At 48.8% G+C, this 22,757-nt stretch overlaps 1 protein-coding gene across 6 annotated transcripts in view; it reads left to right on the top strand.

Annotated features, from left to right (window-relative positions):
- CLTCL1 (clathrin heavy chain like 1) overlaps window positions 1–22,757 on the top strand; it is a 131,328-nt gene that overhangs the window by 106,482 nt on the left and 2,089 nt on the right. For 5 of the 6 annotated variants that reach the window (XM_042961804.1, XM_042961802.1, XM_042961806.1 and 2 more), the window contains 10 exons: window positions 1,859–2,051; window positions 2,672–2,829; window positions 8,097–8,261; window positions 9,588–9,695; window positions 12,418–12,585; window positions 12,662–12,811; window positions 16,235–16,366; window positions 16,734–16,844; window positions 17,113–17,283; window positions 20,213–20,434. In XM_042961804.1, coding sequence (XP_042817738.1) covers window positions 1,859–2,051; window positions 2,672–2,829; window positions 8,097–8,261; window positions 9,588–9,695; window positions 12,418–12,585; window positions 12,662–12,811; window positions 16,235–16,366; window positions 16,734–16,844; window positions 17,113–17,283; window positions 20,213–20,434 — 1,578 coding nt within the window. The remainder of the gene's footprint in view (window positions 1–1,858; window positions 2,052–2,671; window positions 2,830–8,096; window positions 8,262–9,587; window positions 9,696–12,417; window positions 12,586–12,661; window positions 12,812–16,234; window positions 16,367–16,733; window positions 16,845–17,112; window positions 17,284–20,212; window positions 20,435–22,757) is intronic. The other variant, XM_042961803.1, reaches the window with a different exon arrangement.

Raw genomic sequence — 22,757 nt, forward strand, 5'->3', positions numbered from 1 at the left:
TTCTTCACCCTCTGCTGCCTCAACTCCCTAGAGCAGTCCTGCCAGCCCTCCTGCCCGTTTTCAACCCCACCAAGAGCCCTTCCCTTAACCCTCCTCCCTTTCCTCCCAGTCTGTTGGCCTTTTCTGGTTTTATTTCCAAATGGATTGTAAACCACAGGACAGATCACTTTAGTTGCTGTCTTACCAAAATTCTCTATGTCCTTGCCTCTTCCCTTACCATTTTTCTGTATCTCCTTATGAAATCTCAGATCTATAAGCCCCCCTTTTTGGTTCATACATGGTCTGTGGCCTTGCTGTGAGATCAAATCTATATGGGGTGGGGAGGGGCAACTGCTGTACCCCAGCCCTCCAGACTGTCCTTCAAGCCTGTGTTCTCTTGTTTGTTTGTTTGTTTTTTCATTTAAGTGCAAGTTAGTTAACATATAGCGTAATAATAATTTCAGGAATAGAATTTAGTGGTTCATCACTTACGTGTAACAACCCGTGTTCATCCCAACAAGTGTCCTTCTTAATGCCCCTCACCCCTTTAGCCTTGTGCCCACCCAACACCCTACCAGCAACCCTTAGTTTGTTTTCTGTATTTAAGAATCTCTTACAGTCTGTCTCCCTCTCTGTTTTTATATTATTTTTGCTTCCCTTCCCTTTTGTTCATCTGTTTTGTATCTTAAATTCCATATGAGTAAAATCATATATTTGTCTTTCTCTGACTTATTTCACTTAGCATAATATACTCTAGCTTTACATACGCTGTTGCAAATGGCAAGATTTCATTATTTTTGATCACCAAGTAATATTCCATTGTATGTATGTGTATACCACAACTTCTTTATCCATTCATCAGTCAATGGGCATTTGGTCTCTTTCCCTACTTTGGCTATTGTCCGTAGTGCTGCTATAAACATTGGGGTGCATGTGCCCCTTTGAAACAGCATACCTGTATCCCTTGGATAAATACCTAGTGGTGCAATTGGTGGGTTGTAGGGTAGTTCTATTTTTAATATTTTGAGGAACTTCCGTACTTTTCTCCAGGGTGACTGCACCAGTTTGCATTCCCACCAGCAGTACAAAAGGTTATCTCTTTCTCTGCATCCTTGCCAACACCTGTCATTGCCTGAGTTGTTAATTTTAGCCATTCTGACGGTGTGAAGTGGTCTCTCATCGTGGTTTTGATTTGTATTTCTCTGTTGATGAGTGATGTTGAGCATCTTTTCACATGTCTGTTAGCCATCTGGATATCTTCTTTGGAAAGGTATCTATTCATATCTTTTACCCGTTTCTTCACTGAATTGTTTTTTGGGTGTTGAGTTTGATAAGTTATTTATAGATTTTGGACACTACCCCTTTATTTGATATGTCATTTGCAAATATCTTCTCCCATTGGACCAGCTGCCTTTTAGTTTTGCTGATTGTTTCCTTTGCTGTGCAGAAGATTTTTATCTTAATGAGGTCCCAATAGTTCATTTTTGAAGCCTGTTTTCTGCCTGATGAGCTATCTCACTCCCTATAGTAGCTCTTTGAGCCTTTTTCCACCCTATATGCCCCATTGTACTATCTTACCAGGATCAGGAGGCAACTTCCATATCCTCTTCCTGGCCCAAAAAGCTTAGCTTGGCTGTCCATTTCTTTATGCCTTTTCGTTGGAGTGTCTCTTCTCTGCATGGCATATTCCTCCTATATAATAGATCTTGTCCTTTCCTTCCATTCATCATCTAAGAAATACTTAATGCCCAGTTGCTTTGGACTGAATTGAAATGGTCACGCAGCTTTAGGCAAAATGTAGAACTGAACAAAAATCCATCTGCTCCATGGAGCTGACTGTGTGTTGTGGAGAACGAGAACCCTCTTGTGTAACCCCTAGGTCCTGATTGAGCACATTGGAAACCTAGACCGAGCATACGAGTTTGCGGAGAGATGCAATGAACCTGCTGTGTGGAGTCAGCTGGCCTGCGCCCAGCTCCAGAAAGACTTGGTGAAGGAAGCCATCGACTCCTACATCAGAGCTGACGACCCTTCCTCTTACTTGGAAGTCGTTCAGGCAGCCAGTAGGAGCAGTAAGTTAACCTCTCCCCAGGGCTCTGCTTCTCACTGGTGTGAAGCCTGGCAAGACAAGGATGTCACCCTCCCAGGAATTTGCACATATTATACATCCAGAGATACTGGAGACAATGCTGAATGAAAATTTTTCGAAAGAACCTGAAATAACTGTTAAACTCTGTTAATGACACTAGCTCTTCAGTTGAATGTTAACTAGGTACTAGCTCTTTGGTTGACTAGACAGTTTAAGCACAATGGATAGCATTATCGTGGTAATCTTAAGGTCAGAAACTTAGACCCAGAGCTTCTTCTGGCCTTTGCAGTTGACTGTGGTGCTCACTTCTCCAGGGGCTGGAATAAGCATCCTGTTTCCTGGTGAGGTCTTTACTTGGTGAAATGGAGGTCCCCATCCTCAGGGTCAGCCCCCATGTGGTTCTGCCCTTTGTGTTTCTCCCACCTGGGATGGAGTTCTACTTATCAGGCAAACAAATCCTTCTAGACCTTATCTGGAGCCCAAGCCCTCACTAGAGCAGAGTGGGAATGTAAACGTCTTAGCTGAGGACAGAATGGGAGGAATTGAGCCTCCTGTTTAAATTTAGCAGCTCTGAATTAACCTATTTTTGTTTTCTGTCTTTAGACAATTGGGAAGATCTGGTGAAATTCCTACAGATGGCCAGGAAAAAGGGCCGTGAATCCTATATAGAGACTGAACTTACTTTTGCCCTGGCTAAAACTGGTCGCCTGTCTGAGTTAGAAGATTGTATTAATGGACCCAACAATGCCCACATCCAACAGGTAGGTCATGCCCTGGGGACCATGAACTGCTGCACATAGGTTCAGGGATTTCTCCCTAGAGTGGCTCAAATATGCCACACAGTGAATTAAGTCCTTTATTACTGTCACTGGTATGGGAGTTAAGGCCACTGGCTGTGCACATCAGAATGATTCTCCTAGAGAAGAAAGTGTCAGGACTATGTGCCAGTGTTCTAGCTATTCTTGCTGGAGAGCAAATTGAACTGAGCAATTGGCCAGGTAAAACAGATATGTTGGAAATTAATAGCTTTTCCATATGTCAGCAATTATCAAATAACATAATGGGAAAAATATTTTTTAAAGTCTATTTATTTTAAGAGAGAGAGAGAGCACAAGTCAGGGAGGGGCAGAGAGGGAGAATCCCAATCAGGCACTGACAGTGCAGAGCCTGATGTGGGGGTCGAATTCACAAACCGTGAGATCATGACCTGAACGAAAGTTGGCCATTTAACCAACTGAGCCACGCAGGCACCCCAAAGATATTTTTTAAAAAAATTTTAATGTTTATTTTTTTGAGATAGAGCATGAGCAAGGGAGGGGCAGAGAGAGAGGGAGATGCAGGATCCAAAGCAGTGTCAGGACTGCTGAGGTGTCAGCACAGAGCCCGACGGGGCTCAAACCCACAAACCGTGAAATCATGACCTGAGCTGAAGTCAGATGCTTAACTGACTAAGCACACCCCCCAAGCACCCCAAAAATATTTTTTAAAGTAGGAGTAACATCAGGGAGCCTGGGTGGCTCAGTCGGTTAAGCATCTGACTCTTGATTTCAGCTCAGGTCACGATTTCATGGTTTGTGAGAGCAGCAGAGAACCTGCTTGGGATTCTCTCTCCTTCTGTCTCTGCCCCTTCCCTACTTGTCCTTTCTCTCTCCCTTTCTGTCTCTCTTTCAAAATAAATAAACTTAAAAAAAAATGAATAACACAAAAATGTTTAAACTCAACTTAAGGAAAAATGTTAAATAAAAAAAAGATCTAAAGAACTGTAAAGTCTGCTATTTCCTCAGGTAAAGTGTTACCCCTAGAAAAAGTGATAGAGATGAAGGGATAATGGAATGTATTCTAACCCCTCTTAAAAGAAAACACACACTTTACTGAAATAACACAAAAGTGGACTCTTGATTCTTTAATTCAGAGTAAGAACCAATTAACTGGAAATTAGGTTGGGATTTTAAAAGGGCTTAAAAGTTCATCATGTAATTTTATAGTTAAAATTCCAGATGAAAGGTAAAAGTTGAGAAGTTTTGGGGCACCTGGGTGGCTCAGTCGGTTAAGCATCCAACTTCAGCTCAGGTCATGATCTCACGGTTTGTGGGTTCGAGCTCCACATTGAGCTCTGTGCTGACAGCTCAGAGCCTGGAGCCTGCTTTGGATTCTGTGTCTCTCTCTCCCTCTCTCTCTCTCTGCCCCTCCCTGACTCACGCTCTGTCTCTCTGTCTCAAAAATAAATAAAAATGTTAAAAAAAAAGTTGAGAAGTTTTTTCCTTAAAAAAAGTTTTAAACATTTATTTGAATCTTTGTGTAAGGAAGGAATTTTTAAGAATATAAGCAGTGGAAGAAAGCACAAAGGAAAGTATCAGTTCATCTAATGCATAAAAGTTTTCAATATATGTATATTCCTAATCATGGGCCTCATAGGTCTAGATGTAAAAATAAATCCAAAGAAAGAAGAAAAGGCCCACAGAGCCTTACATATAAATACTTAATTATTGCAGCATGATTTATACTATTAACAATTAAAAGCCAGTGTCCAAAAAAAAATAAGTAAACAACATCCACCAGTGGAATATAATACAGCCATTACAAGTATTTAGAGCCTTGTTTGTGATAGAAAAACCTTTCAAAGTAAGTTCCAGCTGAGTGAAATCCTGCATGTACAATATGATGAACATATCTACCTGCCTAGAAAAATGTCCCAGGTGGTGATAGTGAAGAACTCAGGGTTACGGATTGGGCAGTACTATTCCATTTCCTTTCACTTGCCTGTGTTTGCCAAGTCTTGTTTTAATCGGTGACCATAACTTTTATAATTACCTTTATGATCAGAAAATTAATAAAGGTATTAGAAAATGATACCTTGTCCCCAGCAACATGGATGGAACTGGAAGGTATTATGCTGAGTGAAATAAGTCAGTCAGAGAAGGATAGATATCATATGTTTTCACTGATATGTGGGTCTTGAGAAACTGATCAGAAAACCATGGGGGAAGGGAAGGGGAAAAAAATAAATACAAACAGAAAGGGAGGGAGGCGAACCACAGGAGACTATTAAATACAGAGAGTGGTGTGGATGGGTGGATGAGGGATTTGGGGAGAGGGAAAATGGCTGATGGGCACTGAGGAGGGCACTTGTTGGGATGAGCACTGGGTGTTGTATGGAAGCCAATTTGACAAGAAATTATATTCATAAAAAAAAGAAAAAATGAAACCTTGTCCAGAATCTCCCTCTGAATTCATAATAGAATTCTCCTGGCTAGTGAGCCTATTATATATCATAGCCAGAGATGCTGCCCTGGGTCACACAGAAGGTATTTCCCACTGGAAGCTGGCCAGACTGGGAAGCCCAGATGGCTTTTTTTGTTCTTCGCCTCTGTTCATGGCGTCCCTAAGGCCCTGTTCCCTGCCTTCCACAGTCCTCCAAGGTGGGGTCAGTACGCTTCAGCCAGATCCAGCCCACCACCTGTTTTTATGTTTCCCACAGTCTGGCTTCTGGTGACTACATTCCCATGATGTCAATTAACTCATTTTCCCTGGATTGTCTATAAATTGGTAGTAACAACAGTCTTAAAGGATCATACACTTCGACACAACACTTCATTAATCCATCCATTTAACAAACTTTTCTTGAGCATCTGCCATGTGCCAGGGTAGAGACTGTGGATGCAGGTGTGACAATAGTAGTCAGATTTCTCCCTTTGTGGATCTTAAGATCCATTTGAGAAATTTGTGATGTGTTAAATGGTATGTGTTTAGAAGAAAAGTGCAGCAGGGAGGGGGGGTGGGCAGTGTAGAACAGGTGATGTGGTAAGGTGGGCAGTGCCCTTCTAGACAGGTGGCTAGGAAGGTGTCCTGCAGGTGAATTCTTGAGTCTGCATCCCTCTGGGGGAGGAGACCTGAGTGCAGAGAGAACGGCCTGTGCAGGGGTGCTTTGAGTAGTGTTTGCGTGTGTTGCAGGAGCAGAGGTAGTCCAGGTGACTGAGGCAGTACAGTCAAACACAGGCTCACAGTTCAAGCCAAAGAGGGGAGAGGTGGTTTTTTGGCATGACGCGTCGGGACTTGTGGGCCACCAGCAGGATTCTGGATTCCACTCTGGGTGAGACCAGAGGACTCTGAGCAGAGGAGACCATGATCTGGTCTTAAGGGTTAATAGAACTCCTCTGGTTGCTGTCCTGAAAACAGACTGAAGCACAGAGTCAGAGGCAGTGAGAGAGATAAGAGGCTGTTCAGTAGCCCAGGCCAGAATCAATGGCCACTCAGAGAAATGAGTTAAGGTGAGTGACAGAGAGCTGGTGGTAAGCTTGGGTAGCTGGTGGAGTGTGACTGAGAAGGGGAAGTGAGGCAACTATGCCATGTGGGGCATGAGACAGTCCTGGACAGATGGACTTGTGCCTACTGAGGTGGGGGCCATGTAGGAGCCTGCCTTGGGGGCAGTCAGGACTTATGCAGACAAGTTCAATCTCAGCTTCCATGGGCATCTGTCCAACTGGGTACAGGAGTACAATTTCCAAGGAGAGTTTGGGACAAGAGCTATAAATGTAGCAGCCTTCAGTGTGCAGTTGACACTGTGCAGTGGGGAGAGGCTGAGGCCTGAGACCAGGCACCCCAACAGGGAAAAGTTGAGCTGGAAAGTGGCTGGGAGTGGGGACACAAAAGCAAGGGGTTGTACAGGGAAGCAAGTAGGGGTCTGTCAGGGAGAGTGATGGGTAAGCCAGATGCTGTGCATCCTGAGCTGGAGATGCAGCAGCGGTGACCCTGTTAGGGAGTCAGCAAGAGCCTAATTGCAGAAGCCCAAGAGGACAGCATGAAACTGGGAACAACTCTTAAGAAACATCTCTTCTAAGAAATGTGGCTCAGAAGGAAAGAGTAGAAGTAGAATGGTAGCTGATAGCTGGACTCAGATCTCAGTGAAGATTGGTTGGTTTGGTTTGGAGCTGGGGAAAACAACAGTGATTCCTTAAGCTTGTAGGAGTGATTTAGTACAGAGGGAGAAATCTCTGCCAGGGGTTACAGAGGAGAGGGGCTGGGGTCATGTGCACAATGGAGTTGGATTTGGTGGCCAGGTGAGGGCCAAAGATGCAGCTAGGGGAAAGGCTCAGTCCTAGTGCTTATGGAAGGGTTCTTCTGGTTGTGTCTGTCTCCTCAGCTTGAGCTGCTGGATTTGGGGAGGGGAGATAGGAAATGGTGTACAAGGAGTAAGTACCTGGGTTGAGAATTGCTAGTGTTGGGAGCTCCTCTGGGATCACTGTCATAAATTGAAGAGAGCCTGGGCAGCACTTTGGGGTTCAGTTGTTTGAATTTAGCTCTGCAGTCCCAGGTGTGGAGTTGACAGAGAACCACTCTGAATAGGACTGGGGTTTGACTGAGTGAACAAAGCCAAGTATAACCAAGGGAGTGAGGGGAGAGTCACATGGCTTGCCAACAGCTGGCAAGCTGGGAGGAGAGTTGGCAGGGTATAGATGGGAGTGGTGGGGTGCTGGAGGCGGTGAGCTGGAAAGAAAAGGAGGTGGCAGGCAGAGAATGGGTTCTTGTGCTAGGCTTCCCAGGGGTGGCACCTGATAGTAACCCCCTGTTGTCATGAGGAACACAGGTCCTCAGAGCAGAGGTAGTCAAAGAAAGCTAAAGCTGTCTCGAAATGAGGGAGATCTGTGGATGACAGCAAGAACGAGGGCTGGTGTGTGATCCCTGGCAGGCTATTCTCTGGTGGGCAGCTGTTACTGGGGAGGAGGGGACTGGCCTTGAAGCAGCAAGGAGCACAGCTCTGAGGCCAGGCCTACTGGGGTACAGATGTGGGAGATGACAGCCAGTATACACAGGAGCAGGTAGGTGGAGACCACAGGCTCAGTGGCACACTTCCTTCTTCAGAAGTTCTGTGGTGGCCCAGGCTGCTGTGTAATCAGAAAGATACTCATCTTCTTTGAAAACAAAACACCTGTGTTCTTTGAGAACACCCCTGTCACTTAGAAACTTTAAACCAACTCTAGAGAATCTTACCATTTAAGAAGGGCTCAGAAAGCTACTCGGTTGTTCATAGGTTGGAGACCGCTGTTACGAGGAAGGAATGTATGAGGCTGCCAAGCTGCTCTACAGCAGTGTTTCTAACTTTGCCCGCCTGGCTTCCACCCTGGTCCACCTTGGAGAGTATCAGGCAGCCGTGGACAGCAGCCGCAAAGCCAACAGCACCCGGACGTGGAAGGAGGTAAGCATAGGAAGTCTCCAGGAGACCACTAGTCTCCCAGGCCTTCCTGCCTTATCCTTCCATCCTCCACACTCTTGTGCCAGCTGGGATGTGTCTGGATGCCTGCCTTGTCCAGGTAGGATTCTGAGGCTCAGAGACCCTCATAAGCTAGCATTTGTGGTTGAGGCAAAGGCCCTAGAGAACCCTGTGTTCGACCAATCATCTCCCAGAAGTTGTCTTAATAGCATGGAATTATCAGTATGAGAAGTCATATCACAATTTAAAATATTTTTTAAAATCATATGACCTTATTAGTGGTATAATCAATGTAAGTTGGCATTTTGGTCTCTTGTAGTAAATTGGTAGGGCATGTTGTCTTATAGCGAGCTCTCTGATGATATCAGAATCCTCTGTGAGTAGAAAAATGTTTGTAAAGAGAAGTGCAAAAGATTTAGCTTCAATGAATCTCTGAAGTATTACTTAATAAAAGATTAAAACCCACCTAAATGTCCAATATCAAGGGCATGGCTAAATAGTGTACATATTGCAATGCTACCAAAATGAACAGGAGGTTACAGAAGAAGAGGTTTCAAGTATTCTGTGAGAAATGTGTAGTAAGTAGAATGTCAAGTGTAATTCCATTCCGTGAGTATGTGAGAGAGAGATCTGGTGAGTGCTATATAACAAGAAAAATAGTGAGTAACAATTGTGTCTCAGGGTAATGACCAGTTTTTGCTGGGTTATGTGATTTTTTTTTTCTGGGTTTTCTGCCAGCTCTGCCTATAGGTATGAGGTCTTTCTTTAGCCCTTGAAAGAAGAGCAGCTTAAAGGCCCTTTCTGAGTCCTTTTGAGCAGAAGCCCAAGAGGTTCTTCCACTTCTCGGAGCTTGTCATTAAGTGCCCATACTGCAGAATGCCTAAAACAAAAGTTCAGTTTAAAAAATATTTATGAAAGCTCCTCCTGTATAAACAGTACTCAGATCTACTGTGCTCCATTGACAGTTATTCTTGAGCTTTGTAAAACTGTTTTCAAGTCCCAAACCTGAAATTCCAGCTTTGCTTCCCTGTCACCCAGAGAGACCTCCACATCTCAGGGTATAGAAGTAATTCATGATCCCTCTTCTCTCTGGTCTCAAACACCCCCTTGGCCTGCAGATTAAAAATGTCATTATTGTTCCTCCCAGTCTCACACAGCTCACCTTTCAGTTACTTACTTACTCAGAATCTAACTTTAAAAACGCTGTTTGCTGCTATTTCTTCATTTGTAGTTGCATCCCTGGAAGCCAGCTGTTGTGGCACTGTGCCCTTTCTTGGGAACACTCATGCTGTCTGGCCTTCCTTCCGATAGGTATGCTTTGCATGCGTGGATGGGCAGGAGTTCCGCCTTGCACAACTGTGTGGTCTTCACATTGTCATTCACGCAGATGAGCTGGAGGAGCTGATACGCTATTACCAGGTAATTAGTCTCTGGCCAGAAGTGATCTCTACTGGCAGTGGAGATGATTAGTGCGACTTAAATGCTCCAAATAAAGGGACACTCATTCCCTTATCACATCCATGGGTAGGCATACGAAGCACTGTCTCTATGGGAAAGCCTTTTCATGTGCTAGACATAAATCCATATGCTGTCCATAAATCATATTGGTATGTTAGATCTCTTGGACCTCACTGCTGGCTGGTATTTGTGTTTTTAACACAAATGGGGTTTTAACACAAAAGGAGTACGCCCCCTTCTCTTGTGTCCTTGGACCTTCAGAAGCCCAGACAGTGGCTTGCACATGTGGATAACCATTGGGTAACTTGCTGGGAACACTGTGACCCAGTCATGGCAGAGCCACAGCCTATACCCCAGTCGCCCAGAGTGTGTGGCCCACAGAGGGTATGATTATCAGGTGCCATAGAGACAGAGGACATATGACAGTCCAGGGGAGGGAACCCCAGGAGAACTTTGAAGGGTGGGAGCTGTCCGTGTCAGTGTCATAGTTAAGTTTCACTGTCAAGTGGTTGACACACATCAGTGTGTTTGGGGCCTGGGCCTCTGCTTATGGGAGTCCTGGAACTGTGTGGTCATACCTAGTGGGGTCAGCATAGCAGACTAAAGGTTTGATTTTGCTCAGCAGTACTGTTCCCATGGAAGTCAAGCCCCAGCCTCTCTCACTGAGTGGACAATAAGGACTGGAGGGAACTTAGTGAGTCACAGCGTTCAAGGGGCCTGTGAGCTTGTGAGCATGGGTACCACTGGAGTCTAAAATGCCAAGCTAGGGGCGCCTGTGTGGCTCAGTCGGTTAAGCGTCCGACTTCAGCTCAGGTCACGATCTCGTGGTCCGTGAGTTTGAGCCCCGCGTCGGGCTCTGGGCTGGTGGCTTGGAGCCTGGAGCCTGCCTCCGATTCTGTGTCTCCCACTCTCTCTGCCCCTCCCCCGTTCATGCTCTGTCTCTCTCTGTCTCAAAAATAAATAAACTTTAAAAAAATAAAAAATAAAAAAATAAAATAAAATAAAATGCCAAGCTAAGCTTGATGACTTCTTAGTGACATATGCTTTCCTATTCCACAGAAGTTAGAGAAGTAAAACTATAAACAGAGAAAGTAATAAAGCAGTTTGGTGGCTTACAGAATACTTCATTTGTTCAGCAAATGGTGGAGTACCTGCCATGTGCTGGGCATTGTTCTAGATAATGGTATCAGTGTACATAACAGAAAAACCCACATTCAGTTGAATTTACATTCAGTGAGGTTGACAGGCAACAAACGTCATGTTTGGAAGTGATGAGTAACAGCGACAGTGGAGTGCCTGGGTAGAGCTTCATGAAGGGGCCATCAAGGTCATACTAACTGAGAGGCCAAAACTGAATAGAGACCTGGAGAAATTGAGGGGTCTGGTCATGGGGGTATTTGAGTGGAAGGGTCAGCAGCCAGGGCAGAGTCCAGAGGCAGGAATGTGCCAGGTATTTGAGGAAGGGCCCTGGGGGACACAGATCATCATGAAGGACTCACAGCAGGACATAGGACCTGAAGGTAAGGGGCCATTCTGGCTTGCATGTTGAGAATAGACTTTTCCTGGGGCAGGGAGAAAGGGGGAGGGGGCAGGTGGCAGCCGGGAGAACACTGGGGCAGGTGATGTGGGGTTAGAAGTGCTCAGGCGATCAGGTTTGGGGGGTGTTTTAAGTGTGCAGCCAAATTGATATGTTAGTGGATTGTGTGTGGGTGAGAGAGAAAAGTCCAGGATGACTCCATTTATTTCAGGCCTGAACAACTAGAGATAGAGTTCTCACCAGTGGACATGGGGAAGACTAAAGGCAGAGGCTGGTGGAAGGGAAGGACAGGGATTAAGTTTTGGACATACCAAGTTTGAACTGCCAATCAGATGTTCATATAGAGGTGCCAGAGGTGGGAGATGGAAACAGGGCCTGGTATTTAGAGAAGAAACCCAGCTAGAGAAATGAAATAGGACACACAGATGGCACACAGATGGGACATAAAGACACACAACTAAGTGAGGTCATGAGGGGTGATAGCAGATAAAGAAGAGCAGAAAGCGAGTCCAGGGCCCTCCAGCATGGGTTGGGATAAAGTAAGAAGAAGCTCCAGAGAACAAGGCATCTGAGTAGCTGTGCACAGGAGGGAGGGACAGTTAGCCAGACAGGGTCCTGCTGAGGAACTTGCTACAAAAGGGAGTAGAAAAATGGGATGGCACTGGTAGGGACCATGGGGTTAAAAAAGATTATTTCTGGATGGGAGAATTAGCAGGATGTTTGCTAAAGGCAAGCTGTGGAGGGAGAAGCTGATGCCAAGAGAAAAGAAGACCGTTGCTGGCCCAGCAGCCCCAGTAGGTGGCAGGAGCTGGGGCCTGGGTTCCAGGCTGGCTGGATCCTAAGCAGGAACACAAACAGGTACAGATGCTAATAGGGTCAACATAAGCTTTTGCTTCTGATGGCTTCCATTTCTCAGTGAAGCAGGAACAAGGTTATCCACAGAGTGAAGACAGGGAGTGAGGAGGGTGTGAAATAGCCCTCTGGGGATGACCCTTGAGGTTTTCTGGCATTAATGTGATGGGAACCAGTCAGACTGAGCTCAGGCATGTTGGCAGGCTGGAACCAGAGTGTATAACTGAGAGGGAGCAAGGCTGGCCACCCCAGGTGCATTTACCCCTACCCCAAGCATATCTCTTGGTCTGTCAGGATCGGGGCTACTTTGAGGAACTGATCTCCCTGCTGGAGGCAGCCCTGGGCCTGGAGCGGGCCCACATGGGCATGTTCACAGAACTGGCCATCCTCTACTCCAAATTCAAGCCTCAGAAGATGCCAGAGCACCTGGAGCTCTTCTGGTCCCGAGTCAACATCCCAAAGGTAATCTAGCCATCCTCGGGGTTCTAGCTGCCATGTGCATGTGTGGCACAAGCCTAACCCATGGCTGTCCTTGCAGGTGCTGAGAGCTGCCGAGCAGGCGCACCTCTGGGCAGAGCTGGTGTTCCTCTATGACAAGTACGAAGAGTACGATAATGCCGTCCTTACCATGATCAATCACCCTACTGATGCCTGGAGGGAAGGGCAATTCAAGGATGTCATTGCCAAGGTAAGAGAGTGCCCAAGCATCCGCTCCTGCCTGCTGTTGCCCAGCCTGTCCTGGGGGCAGGTGGGCCAAATGCCAGTGTGTGTGCCTCAGGGCATGTTGCCATCATCTTGTCAGAGTCTCACTGCCCTCTGTGCAGGTGGTGGTGATTCCATCTGCACAAAGGGAACAGGGAACAGATGCTTAGGGTGCGTAGTGACTGGCCTAGGGCCCCACAGCTAGGCAACAGGCAAGGGGTGAGGTCCAGGACCATTCTCCCCACCCTGCTCTCACACAGGGTCCTGGACAGCCAGACCCTGGCATTTGCTCTTCCTTCTGCCCTCTGGAGGGACTCCCACCTCCAGACCCGGTCTATATCATTTCCTATCATATTGTTTCATATTTTCTACCTTCTGGCATATTTTTTCTTTATATCTCCCCCTCCAAAACTTCCAGCTCCAGAGAACACAGGCTCCTGACAGAGGTGGAGTCATGAGCCCAGATCTACTGGCCTCTGGGTCCCCACTCTTCCTAGGAGCCTCTATCCTCCCATAGTCTAGTCATGCTAAACCAGGGTGCTTGCCAGGCTATTCCACTAGCTGCCAGATACTGTTGGAAGAGGTCAGGTCTGGGGGCATGCACCAAGCGGGCCTCTGCTGTTTTGTTTCTGGGATCAGAGTGGGCCTTGCCTCCAAGCCTCTCCTTCTTTGCGAGCTCTGTGTGTATATTAGAAGCCTAGGAGGTGAAGCTTTCTGTCATCAGTCTCTGGGTCTTTTGCTTTGAGTGTCCTCATTTTGTTCCAGTGGCTTTTCATGAATAACTTGCCCACAGGTCTCCTGTTTGCTGTCTGTCAGTGAAAGATAGCATTCTGACCATGTCTCTGTCGTGTTGCTCCCAAGGTGGGGGCACGGGCTCCTTACATCTGGATCAGAGGGCCATCTGTCTTCTGTTCCACATATGACTGCTGAGTGGAGGTGTGGGTGACAGGTGGGGTACCTACCCAGGTCTCAGCATCTGAGGTCACACACATCAGTGCTATTCAGCATAATCAGTGAGATCACTGGCCATTTGACACACATCCCACCCTGTACAGGGTCTGCAGGTTGCTAATGGAAGGGCAGGCTAATAGAAGAGAAGGCCCTAGCACACATGAATAACATGCTGGAAAACACATACCTGATCAGTTCTAGGTGTGCTTTTCTCACATTAACTTGAATGCTATCAGGGTGCATTTTAAAATTGATGATGTGCCATGGTTGAGGTGGCAGTACTTTTTGTTTCTTAGTGGTGTCTGGAGCGTTGGAGTTGTCCAGGCAGCTGATGTGGCCCATGACCCAAGTGCAATCTACCCTGATGGTGGTCAGGATCAGCAGATTCCTGAAGAGAGATGGAGGTCAGCATGGCGTCTTGGGTCCCAGGTCACATGCTCATGGACGAGACTGTCTTGTGGGAAAACAGTGTTCATGCAGGTGACATCTGAGTTCTGTTCTTAGTACAACACCAGTGCCTCTGCCTGTCTGCCATGTGGGAGACTCCTATGAGCTCAACATGTGGAGGAGAGAAGGAGGTGGAGGACACCAGCAGGCATGGTGGCCTGCCTGAGAGGACATTGTTGGTACTGTGGGTACACAACAGGAGAGCTTTAGAAAAGCCTGGCCACAGGACTGAGTGGTGGAGGGCCAGGCAGGGGTGACCAGTGTTACATCCTGGCTCAGCCATTTGCTATCTCTGTCACTTTGAGCTGGTGTCATCACTATCAACCTCGGTGACCCCATCCATAAAATGGACACGTTTCCTGCCTGCCAAGTGTTCAGTGGCAAGTGCCCAGCCAACAGCAGGTGCCTCTCACAGGTAGCGCAGTGTCAGGAACCAGCGCACCCTAGCTGGTCACCCTTGAGCCTCAGTTTTCTTTTCTTCAAAATAGGAATAATTCCCTGTCCCTAGGCCTTGCGTAGTAGTAGCCATCCTTACCAACTGCACAAGTGGGTATGGCTGTGTTGGTGCTCTCATCCTGGTACATGGCTCCACAGGAGGGTGCCGTGCAGATGCCAGTGCCCTAGATGGGAGCAGTGGATTCTTTAGAGGGTGCCAGATGCCTCCAGATCAGCAGCTCAGTCCAACACAACACATGTCCATTGATCCACACCCAGAGTGGTGGGGCCGGCTCTTGTCCAGCTTCACAGTCACTGCAGTGGGGGAAGAGCATGGCCAATTGTGCTCTGTCTTAAGCCATCCAACCAGAAGGATATGGGACACTCTGGTCATGCTTTAATGAAGGCTGCAAGGACTTGATCAAAAGTCAAGGAAAGTTACCCAGTGTGCCCTTGCCCATCCACCCCACCTTATGTCCCCACGGTCCTTTCTGCTTATTACACATTTAGTCTGGCTGGCGACCATTGATCGGGTCCAGATACCACTGAGTAAAAGGGCCTGGCCGGAAGATTAGCAGTTCGAGAGCTCTGATGCAGTATGCCCAGGGGAGGGGGTGGGGGGCACTGCTCTCCTTTGCACCCACAAGGGCAGCACCACGGACCCTGAGGCCATTCTAGGTCAGAATCTGTGGTGACAGTGACTGCTCTGCTCTGAGGGGCACATCGAAGTTAGGGAGGGGAGAGGAGGGTAAAGTCAGTAACCAGCAAGAGTACCAGTAATGGGCAGAGCTATGGACAGTCATCTCCCCCACCATTTGGTCTGCAGATGTCACGGGCCCACATTGCTGCTAGCTCACCTGGACCTGGTATTACTAGAGAGCTCCCATGCGCCCACCCCCTCCACCCAGTATGGCTCTAGTGTTCCCATGCCCTGTGTGTACCCCTGCACCTTTGTATGTTCCTTTGGACATGCTCATCACCACTAACCTGGCACAGTCCTTCTGGAGGCAGGAGTCACCTTGCTCTCCTCTGAACGCAAGGCCCTACAGTCAGCAAGCCTGGGAGGGTGGCCTTCCTGGGGGCACAGGGTCAGCCTGGAGAGACTCAGCCCTCCTCTGCCTACCAGGATGCCTGGTCTGAACATCGTGGTGTCTTGTCTGAGAGCAGTGGAAACATAACAGGATTTGCTGCTGCTTAGCCTGAGCTTCCCAGGGAGGACTGGGGGAATCTTGCTTGGATAAAACCATGTTTTGGTGTTTGGGTTTATCCTGGCTTGTTACCCCTCATGCATTCACTCAACAGATACTAGCTGAGCATCGACCCCACGTCAGATACTGCAATGAATCAGGAAACAAAGGCCAGCCTCTTAGGTCATTGAGATGCAAGTGCTGAGGAGAAAAATGTCACAGAGATGGGAAACGGGGCACATTTGGTCTTAAAAGGGGCAGTCCAGCCTCACTAATAAAGTGCACCTGGGCAAAAACCAGAAGTTCTGGTGGATTGTACGGCATCTTAGGTGAGTGGGGCAACCCGGGGATTGACATGGGCTGACCCTCAGCTCTTCCCTGACCTGCAGGTTGCTAATGTGGAGCTCTACTATAAAGCCCTGCAGTTCTATTTGGATTACAAACCTCTGCTCATAAATGACCTGTTGCTTGTGCTTGCACCCCGGCTGGACCATACCCGGACTGTTGGCTTCTTTTCAAAGGTGAGTCAGCCAGCATCCCAGGGCCAGAGAAGGGTGTGTTGGGCCAAGGTCATGTGAATGATAATACCTTAATAATCAATTTTTTAAATCAGTCCCCAGAAAATGTAAATATTAAATGTATCAAACTGCTTTTAGGTTTCAGATGTAGCTTTGTATTTCAGCCAAAATGTTCATAAATGAAATTGACATTTACTCAGTAACCCAGGAAGCTCTTCATGTGTTAGTGTGTGTAGAGCATGCCAGTTGTAGTTGTCCAGGAGACCTGGAACTGGGCTGTACACGCTGGTCCATCAGTGTGCCATGGGGCCCCAAACTTAGTGCCCTGATGACTTACCCAAGTGCCCTAACCATTCTCCTGACTCGTCAGGCAGGCCAGTTGCCCCTAGTGAAGCCTTACCTGCGGTCAGTCCAGAGCCACAACAACAAGAGTGTGAATGAGGCCCTCAACCACCTACTGACAGAAGAGGAGGATTACCAGGTGGGTGTGGGGTGTGTGTTCTATCAGAGGGAAGTTGCAGCTCCTTCTATGCCTCAGGGACCCATGCAGCTAGTGTTGGGCACTCGGGGACTAGAGAGCCCTTCTCTGCACCAGCCCTCTTCTCAGAGGGCTGACCTTGCAGAGGAAGGGTTGTGGGCCCCATAGGCCCCACAGATGGATGGGGAGGGGCCTTTCTGAGGCCAGTGAGTAATTCCTGGTTGCCTGTTCCACTATGTCCCTCACCCACGGAAAGGCCACCTCTTTCTAGGGTTTGAGGGCATCTATCGATGCCTACGACAACTTTGACAACATTGCCCTGGCACAGAGGTTGGAGAAGCACCAGCTGATTGAGTTCAGGCGCATTGCGGCTTATCTATACAAGGGCAACAACCGGTGGGCCCAGAGCGTGGAGCTCTGCAAGAAGGACCATCTCTACAAGGTTGGTGTCCCAATGACCTCCCCACCCTGTGTGCTTCCTGATGTTTTGGGGGGTGTGAGATGGTCACAGCCCCCTACCAGGAGACATTTGTGGGGCGACAGGGAGGATTATGTTAAGGAGGAAGTGTTTTTAGAACACAGACTAAGGATCCTTATCTGTCATTAATATAGAGCTTCTTTAAAGTTATTTGGATTAAGGAGCGCCCAGGTGGCTCCACTGATCAAGCTTCCATCTCTTGGTTTTGGCTCAGGTCATGATTTCATGGTTCTTGAGTTCGAGCCCTGTGTCAGCGCAGAGCCTGCTTGGAATTCTCTCATCCCTCTCTCTGTACCCCTCCCCTGCTTGTGTGTACGGATGCACATGTGCTCTCTCTTGCTCACTGTCTCTAAAAATAAATAACATTTTTTTTTAAATGGTATTTGGATCAAAAGAATAGCTCCCATGGAGTTGAATCTTTCCTGGCAGTTGTTTGTGAGTTTCGCTGTCCCAAACAGTGTGGCAGCATTCACTTGGCACCTATTTTGTTTTTGATCAATCCATATGTGGGGAATAAAAACACCAAAGTGAAAATCAAATTCAAAATACTTGTGTCTGCCCTTAAGCAGTGGCTAAGTACCATCCTCAGGTCTGGATCTGGATCTGGGCATCTGAAAGCCAGGGTGGGCTTCTTGGAGAGATCCCAGGCCCTTGAAGGCATTACCTTCGTTCCACCTGACCTCAACATCTCCCCAGTGGGGTAAAGTGCAATTGCACAAGAGGGCCATTGTTGTAATGTGCTGTGTGGCTAAGCTGACTTCCAAGGGTTCCATGTGCTGTTTCCCCTGGGGAGCCTTTTCTCAAGGCCATGAGCTTCACCTAAAGGTGTTAATCCCAGAACTGTCCTTGGCATCCCTGAGTACCTTCCTAGGATGTGGGCATGCATCTCTCTCTCATAGCACATGGGCTGAGGCTAGAGAACTCTGGACATCAGGGGCATGTCAGGCTTCATCCCAAGTTGTTACCTCCAGTTTGGGACTGTTAGGTAACATCTCTTCACTTTTCGTGACAGTGCTCGTGGTCCTTCGTGGGGTGCTTACAGGACCCTGCAGAGGGAGCTCACAGACAGCTCATCAGGGTACTCAGACGCTGACTCTGGGAGGTGGCAGCAGGGCTCCAACACACCAGAGGGAAGCTGCCCCCAGGTAGGGGGTCCCAGCTGCCCCAACCTGCCAGTGTGCACGCCAGCATCTTGAGTGCATGACCCCTATCAATCGGACAATGAGCAAGTGAGCAGTGTGTGAGAACTGCCAAAAGGGCATTTGTCCTCTTCCAAACCAGTCCCACTCCGAGCAACGTGTGCCACGAAGAGAATCCACAAGGACAAAGCCACAGGCAGAAAAATGTTGGCATACATTCCAATACCCTTGTTCTCAGCAAGGGTGACTCTGACCCCCAGGGGATTGGTTGTCACACGTGAGGGTGTGGTACTACATCTAGTAGGTGGAGGCCAAGGTGGTGCTGCAGAGCCTATGATGCACAGGCCCCGACCCTACACACAAGTGTCAGTCATGCCTTGACAGCAGAGCCCACCCTGCATGGAAGTCCTGGGAGGATGGGTGGTTCACAGTGTGCCACCTGGGGGGTTAGTGAGTGGCCGGTGCTGGCTTCTAGGACAGTTGTAAGACAATAAGCATGCTTTCCAGATTGCAGAGGTTGGGTGTAAAAGCCCAGTGGTCACTCAGCCATCAGGGCAGCCACCTTGGAGAGTGTGCACTCTACCTGAGGAGCTGGCAGAGTAACTGCATGTGGGAGGCTGGGACTGTTGAGGAGCCACAAGACTAGAGGGGCATGAGGGAACATGTCAGGACATGGGAAAGTGAGGGTTAGGGGGCCCTCATGCCCATGAGTGAAGAACACTCTGCAGAGGTATAGTCACAGGCTAGGGATGGTGAAGGGCAGGGCAAGGACCTGGAGCAGGGCCCTGGCAAGTGCTGCCAGTGGTTTGGGAAGGAGGTTGAGGGATGGGGATGAGGTAGAGAGCTAACGCGTGCACTGGCAGAGTTTAGGTCATTCATTTCTCACCATTGTGGCTAGAAAATAGAAATTACTAATTTACTGATGGCTATCACTAGGCGGGTATGATTCTTTATGTTTTAGACAAATCTGCAAATGTGAAAGCGATTAGGGACTTTTGAAGGTACTTTTTTTATGTCAGGAAGAAAGGGAAAATTGCTATTTCTTTTTTTTTTTTTTTAATTTTTTTTTAAACGTTTTTATTTATTTTTGAGACAGAGAGAGACAGAGCATGAACGGGGGAGGGTCACAGAGAGAGGGAGACACAGAATCTGAAACAGGCTCCAGGCTCTGAGCTGTCAGCACAGAGCCCGACGCGGGGCTCGAACTCACGGACTGTGAGATCATGACCTGAGCCGAAGTCGGACACTCAACCGACCGAGCCACCCAGGCGCCCCTGAAAATTGCTATTTCTTGAGCACTGGCTTTATCCCTTGTAGCTGCTGCATGTTGAGTCCAGAAGGGTAGCGCTGGTTGTTGACCCAAGCATAATAACCCCGGCCTTTACTGGAAGCCTTGCTAGCTCTGTTACCATCCCCTTTCAGTGGGCAACCCCATGCACCCCCTCTGCATGCCAGTAGGGCTGCAAGGCCAGAGCCTGTCTCCCAGGGCACCTGCACCCGTGTGTGCCACCTCCCTCTTGGTATTTCGGCAGGTCTGTGAGAGTCTGCTGCCAGGAGTACGCTTGGTGCCCTCCATGGCTCTCCTGGAGCTGGTACTCCAGCCTACCAGAGGGCAGCCGAGGCACAGGGACCCTTCTGCAGGCAAGGATGTCCTTTGTGGGGCCTGGCACCATTCTGTGTCCTACCAACTCAGAAAGTGCCTCAGGTAGCACAAGGCAGAGTGGACCTGAGCTGTGCGTCTGCCTTGGTTGCAGGATGCCATGCAGCATGCTGCAGAGTCTAGAGATGCCGAGCTGGCTGAGAAGTTGCTGCAGTGGTTCCTGGAAGAGGGCAAGCGGGAGTGCTTCGCGGCCTCTCTCTTCACCTGCTACGACCTGCTTCCTCCGGATGTGGTGCTGGAGCTGGCCTGGAGACACAACCTCGTTGACCTGGCCATGCCCTACTTCATCCAGGTGATGAGAGAGTATCTTAGCAAAGTAAGTGTGGGCTCTGCTGTGGCTCCCTTGCCACCATGTGGCACAGCTATGACTCTAGCTCAGGTCTATAGAGGTCCTCTGATGGCCCGTGGCCTCTGGGGGACCAATCCAGGTTGTCCAACCAGCCCTGTCCACCTTTGAGAGATGCCTTGTGCCTTCACAGTTGAGTGGTTTTGTGCCTAATATTAACCTCTTCTAGAAAATCACCTTGGGGGCTCTGGGTAGAACTGAGCCCCTCCCCACAGGGGACTTGCATCAGGTCTCCCGCACACTGCCAGGGCACACAGTGGGTGTGTTTGCCCACAGACCAGGGCTCTGTGGGGTGAGAACAGTGGCACCAGCTGGCAGAGCTCCAGCACACGGTCCATGGGCTCTGTGTGGTCTGTTTACCTCTCAGCACGCCTCCAGTGGATTTTGGGGTGCATTCATTGGCAGACCTGTCGTGGTAACCCCCCTTTTGCCAAGCACTTAGTAGGAATGTTAACACCTTGACAGGTAGGTAGTCATCCCCTCTATGACTGCAGGTGTGGGTTCGGATCCAAAGCTGATAGATGAAGACATGGGCTCAGACCCACGTCTCCCTGGTCCTGAGGCCATATTCATGTCTTACTTTGTTGCTTCTGCCACTCTAGATGTCAGTTTGTGGCCTTGGTGGCCCACTCTGGCTTTCTTTGCAGGTTGATGAGCTGTTTAACAAGATGAGAGTATCTGATTTTAACTCTCCCTGTGTGTTGAAGCCCTAGGTCCCTGTCTGGGACCTAGCTGAGGCACTGTCCAGAGACCCTTGTCACCTAATCTGGTTTGTTTCTAAGGCTGCAGAAAAGCTGACGCTCAGCAGCACCTACTGGCCCATCCAGCCATACACCTATCCTTCTTCTAGCCACAAGGACACCCCACGATGCCAAGAAGCCACTAGGCTAGGGCCTCTTTCAGTAGTGTGAGGGAGGAGAGTGGCCTCTAGGAGTTAGTGTGGGGTTTATGGAAGAAACAAGAAGCACAGGTGTGGGGTGGTGGTGGGGTCTGGCTGCCAGCTTTGGCCTGTAAGGGCTTACTCTGTCTGCCACCTGCAGAGCCTCCTGGGAGCTGCCCAGCCCCTGTCAAGGGGTGCAAGGCCATCTCCCTGCTGCTGGAGGAGGGAATGCCAGAGTGTGTCCTAGTCCCATTTACACAGCACATCTGAGTGGGAGGTCTCCCAGGACTCTTCAGGGGATGGGGAGAGATAGTGCTGACCATGTGCTGACCATCTTCAGGCTACTAGGGGACATAGACTGGTTGGATTTACAAGAGTCCCTCGTTCCTCAACTACAGTGGATGGCAGCTCCTCAAAGGAAGTGTCTGTGCTGTGTTGGAGCTTGTCTTCAGAAAGTGCTCCATGGTTTCTGCTTTTCCCATCCAGAAGTTGTCTTAACCTGGAAGCAGTTTGTCTGCTGTGCTCCAGAATAAAGAAGGATGCATATGGCTTGAGTCTCTTCCTAGAGTCAAGGCCCATGAGTTAACATAAGAGGAACTCGTGCCACTCAGACCTTCATTACTGCAGGGGTTGGGACCTCCAGGGAGCCCCAAGGACTTGGGGGGAACACACTCCCTCTCTGTAGTGATGGAGGTCATCCTGGCAACCGTGTCACCTTGGTCAACACTGTGACTGCATAGCTAATTCAGAATGGGACAGTGTATTTGGTCTAAAGCTGCCTTCCTGCTGGAAGGACCTGCTCCCTGGCCCAGGGTCCCCAGACATGTCCCCTAGTCCTTGAAGAAGGCAAGAGCTACTGTGGCGCTTGGTCTCACTGCTGCCCCACATGCCTCTCGACCAGCACCAGGCTTGGTGCCTATCATGTTGGGGATAGGATGGGCTCCATATGGGTTTCTTAGGCAGCTCTGGGATCTGGGCTGGGGCCTGACAGACTAGACTGCTCGGAGGTGGAAGGGCCCAGACAAGAAGACCACACCCCTTCCTGACTGGAGAACTTCACCCAGAGCCTCTTGATTCATTTGGGAAGCTTGAGGGCCATCCGTCTGAGAAAAACTCACATGCCCAAACCCCCTGGCTCTCCCAGTGGAGGGTACAGGCCTAGCTTAGACCTCAGCCTGAGTGTCAGCCAACTGAAGGCAGAGAGTATAGATTGCAAGTCCATTGCACTGTCTTGTTCCTTCCTCACCTCAGCTCTGGTCCCAAGGAGGGAAAGGGAGGGGAGCGCACAGGGCCAGTGACAGGGCTGTTCTGTTAGGGTTCTGGTGCCTAGCCTGATCTCTCCCAGGTCTGAGTGTACACAGGGCACATAATTTTTTCTTCTTTCTGACTTGAGTGCTTGTTTAGGGGGGTCCC

The sequence above is a fragment of the Panthera tigris genome, chromosome D3, assembly GCF_018350195.1.
Source record: "Panthera tigris isolate Pti1 chromosome D3, P.tigris_Pti1_mat1.1, whole genome shotgun sequence".
Lineage (NCBI taxonomy): Eukaryota > Metazoa > Chordata > Mammalia > Carnivora > Felidae > Panthera > Panthera tigris.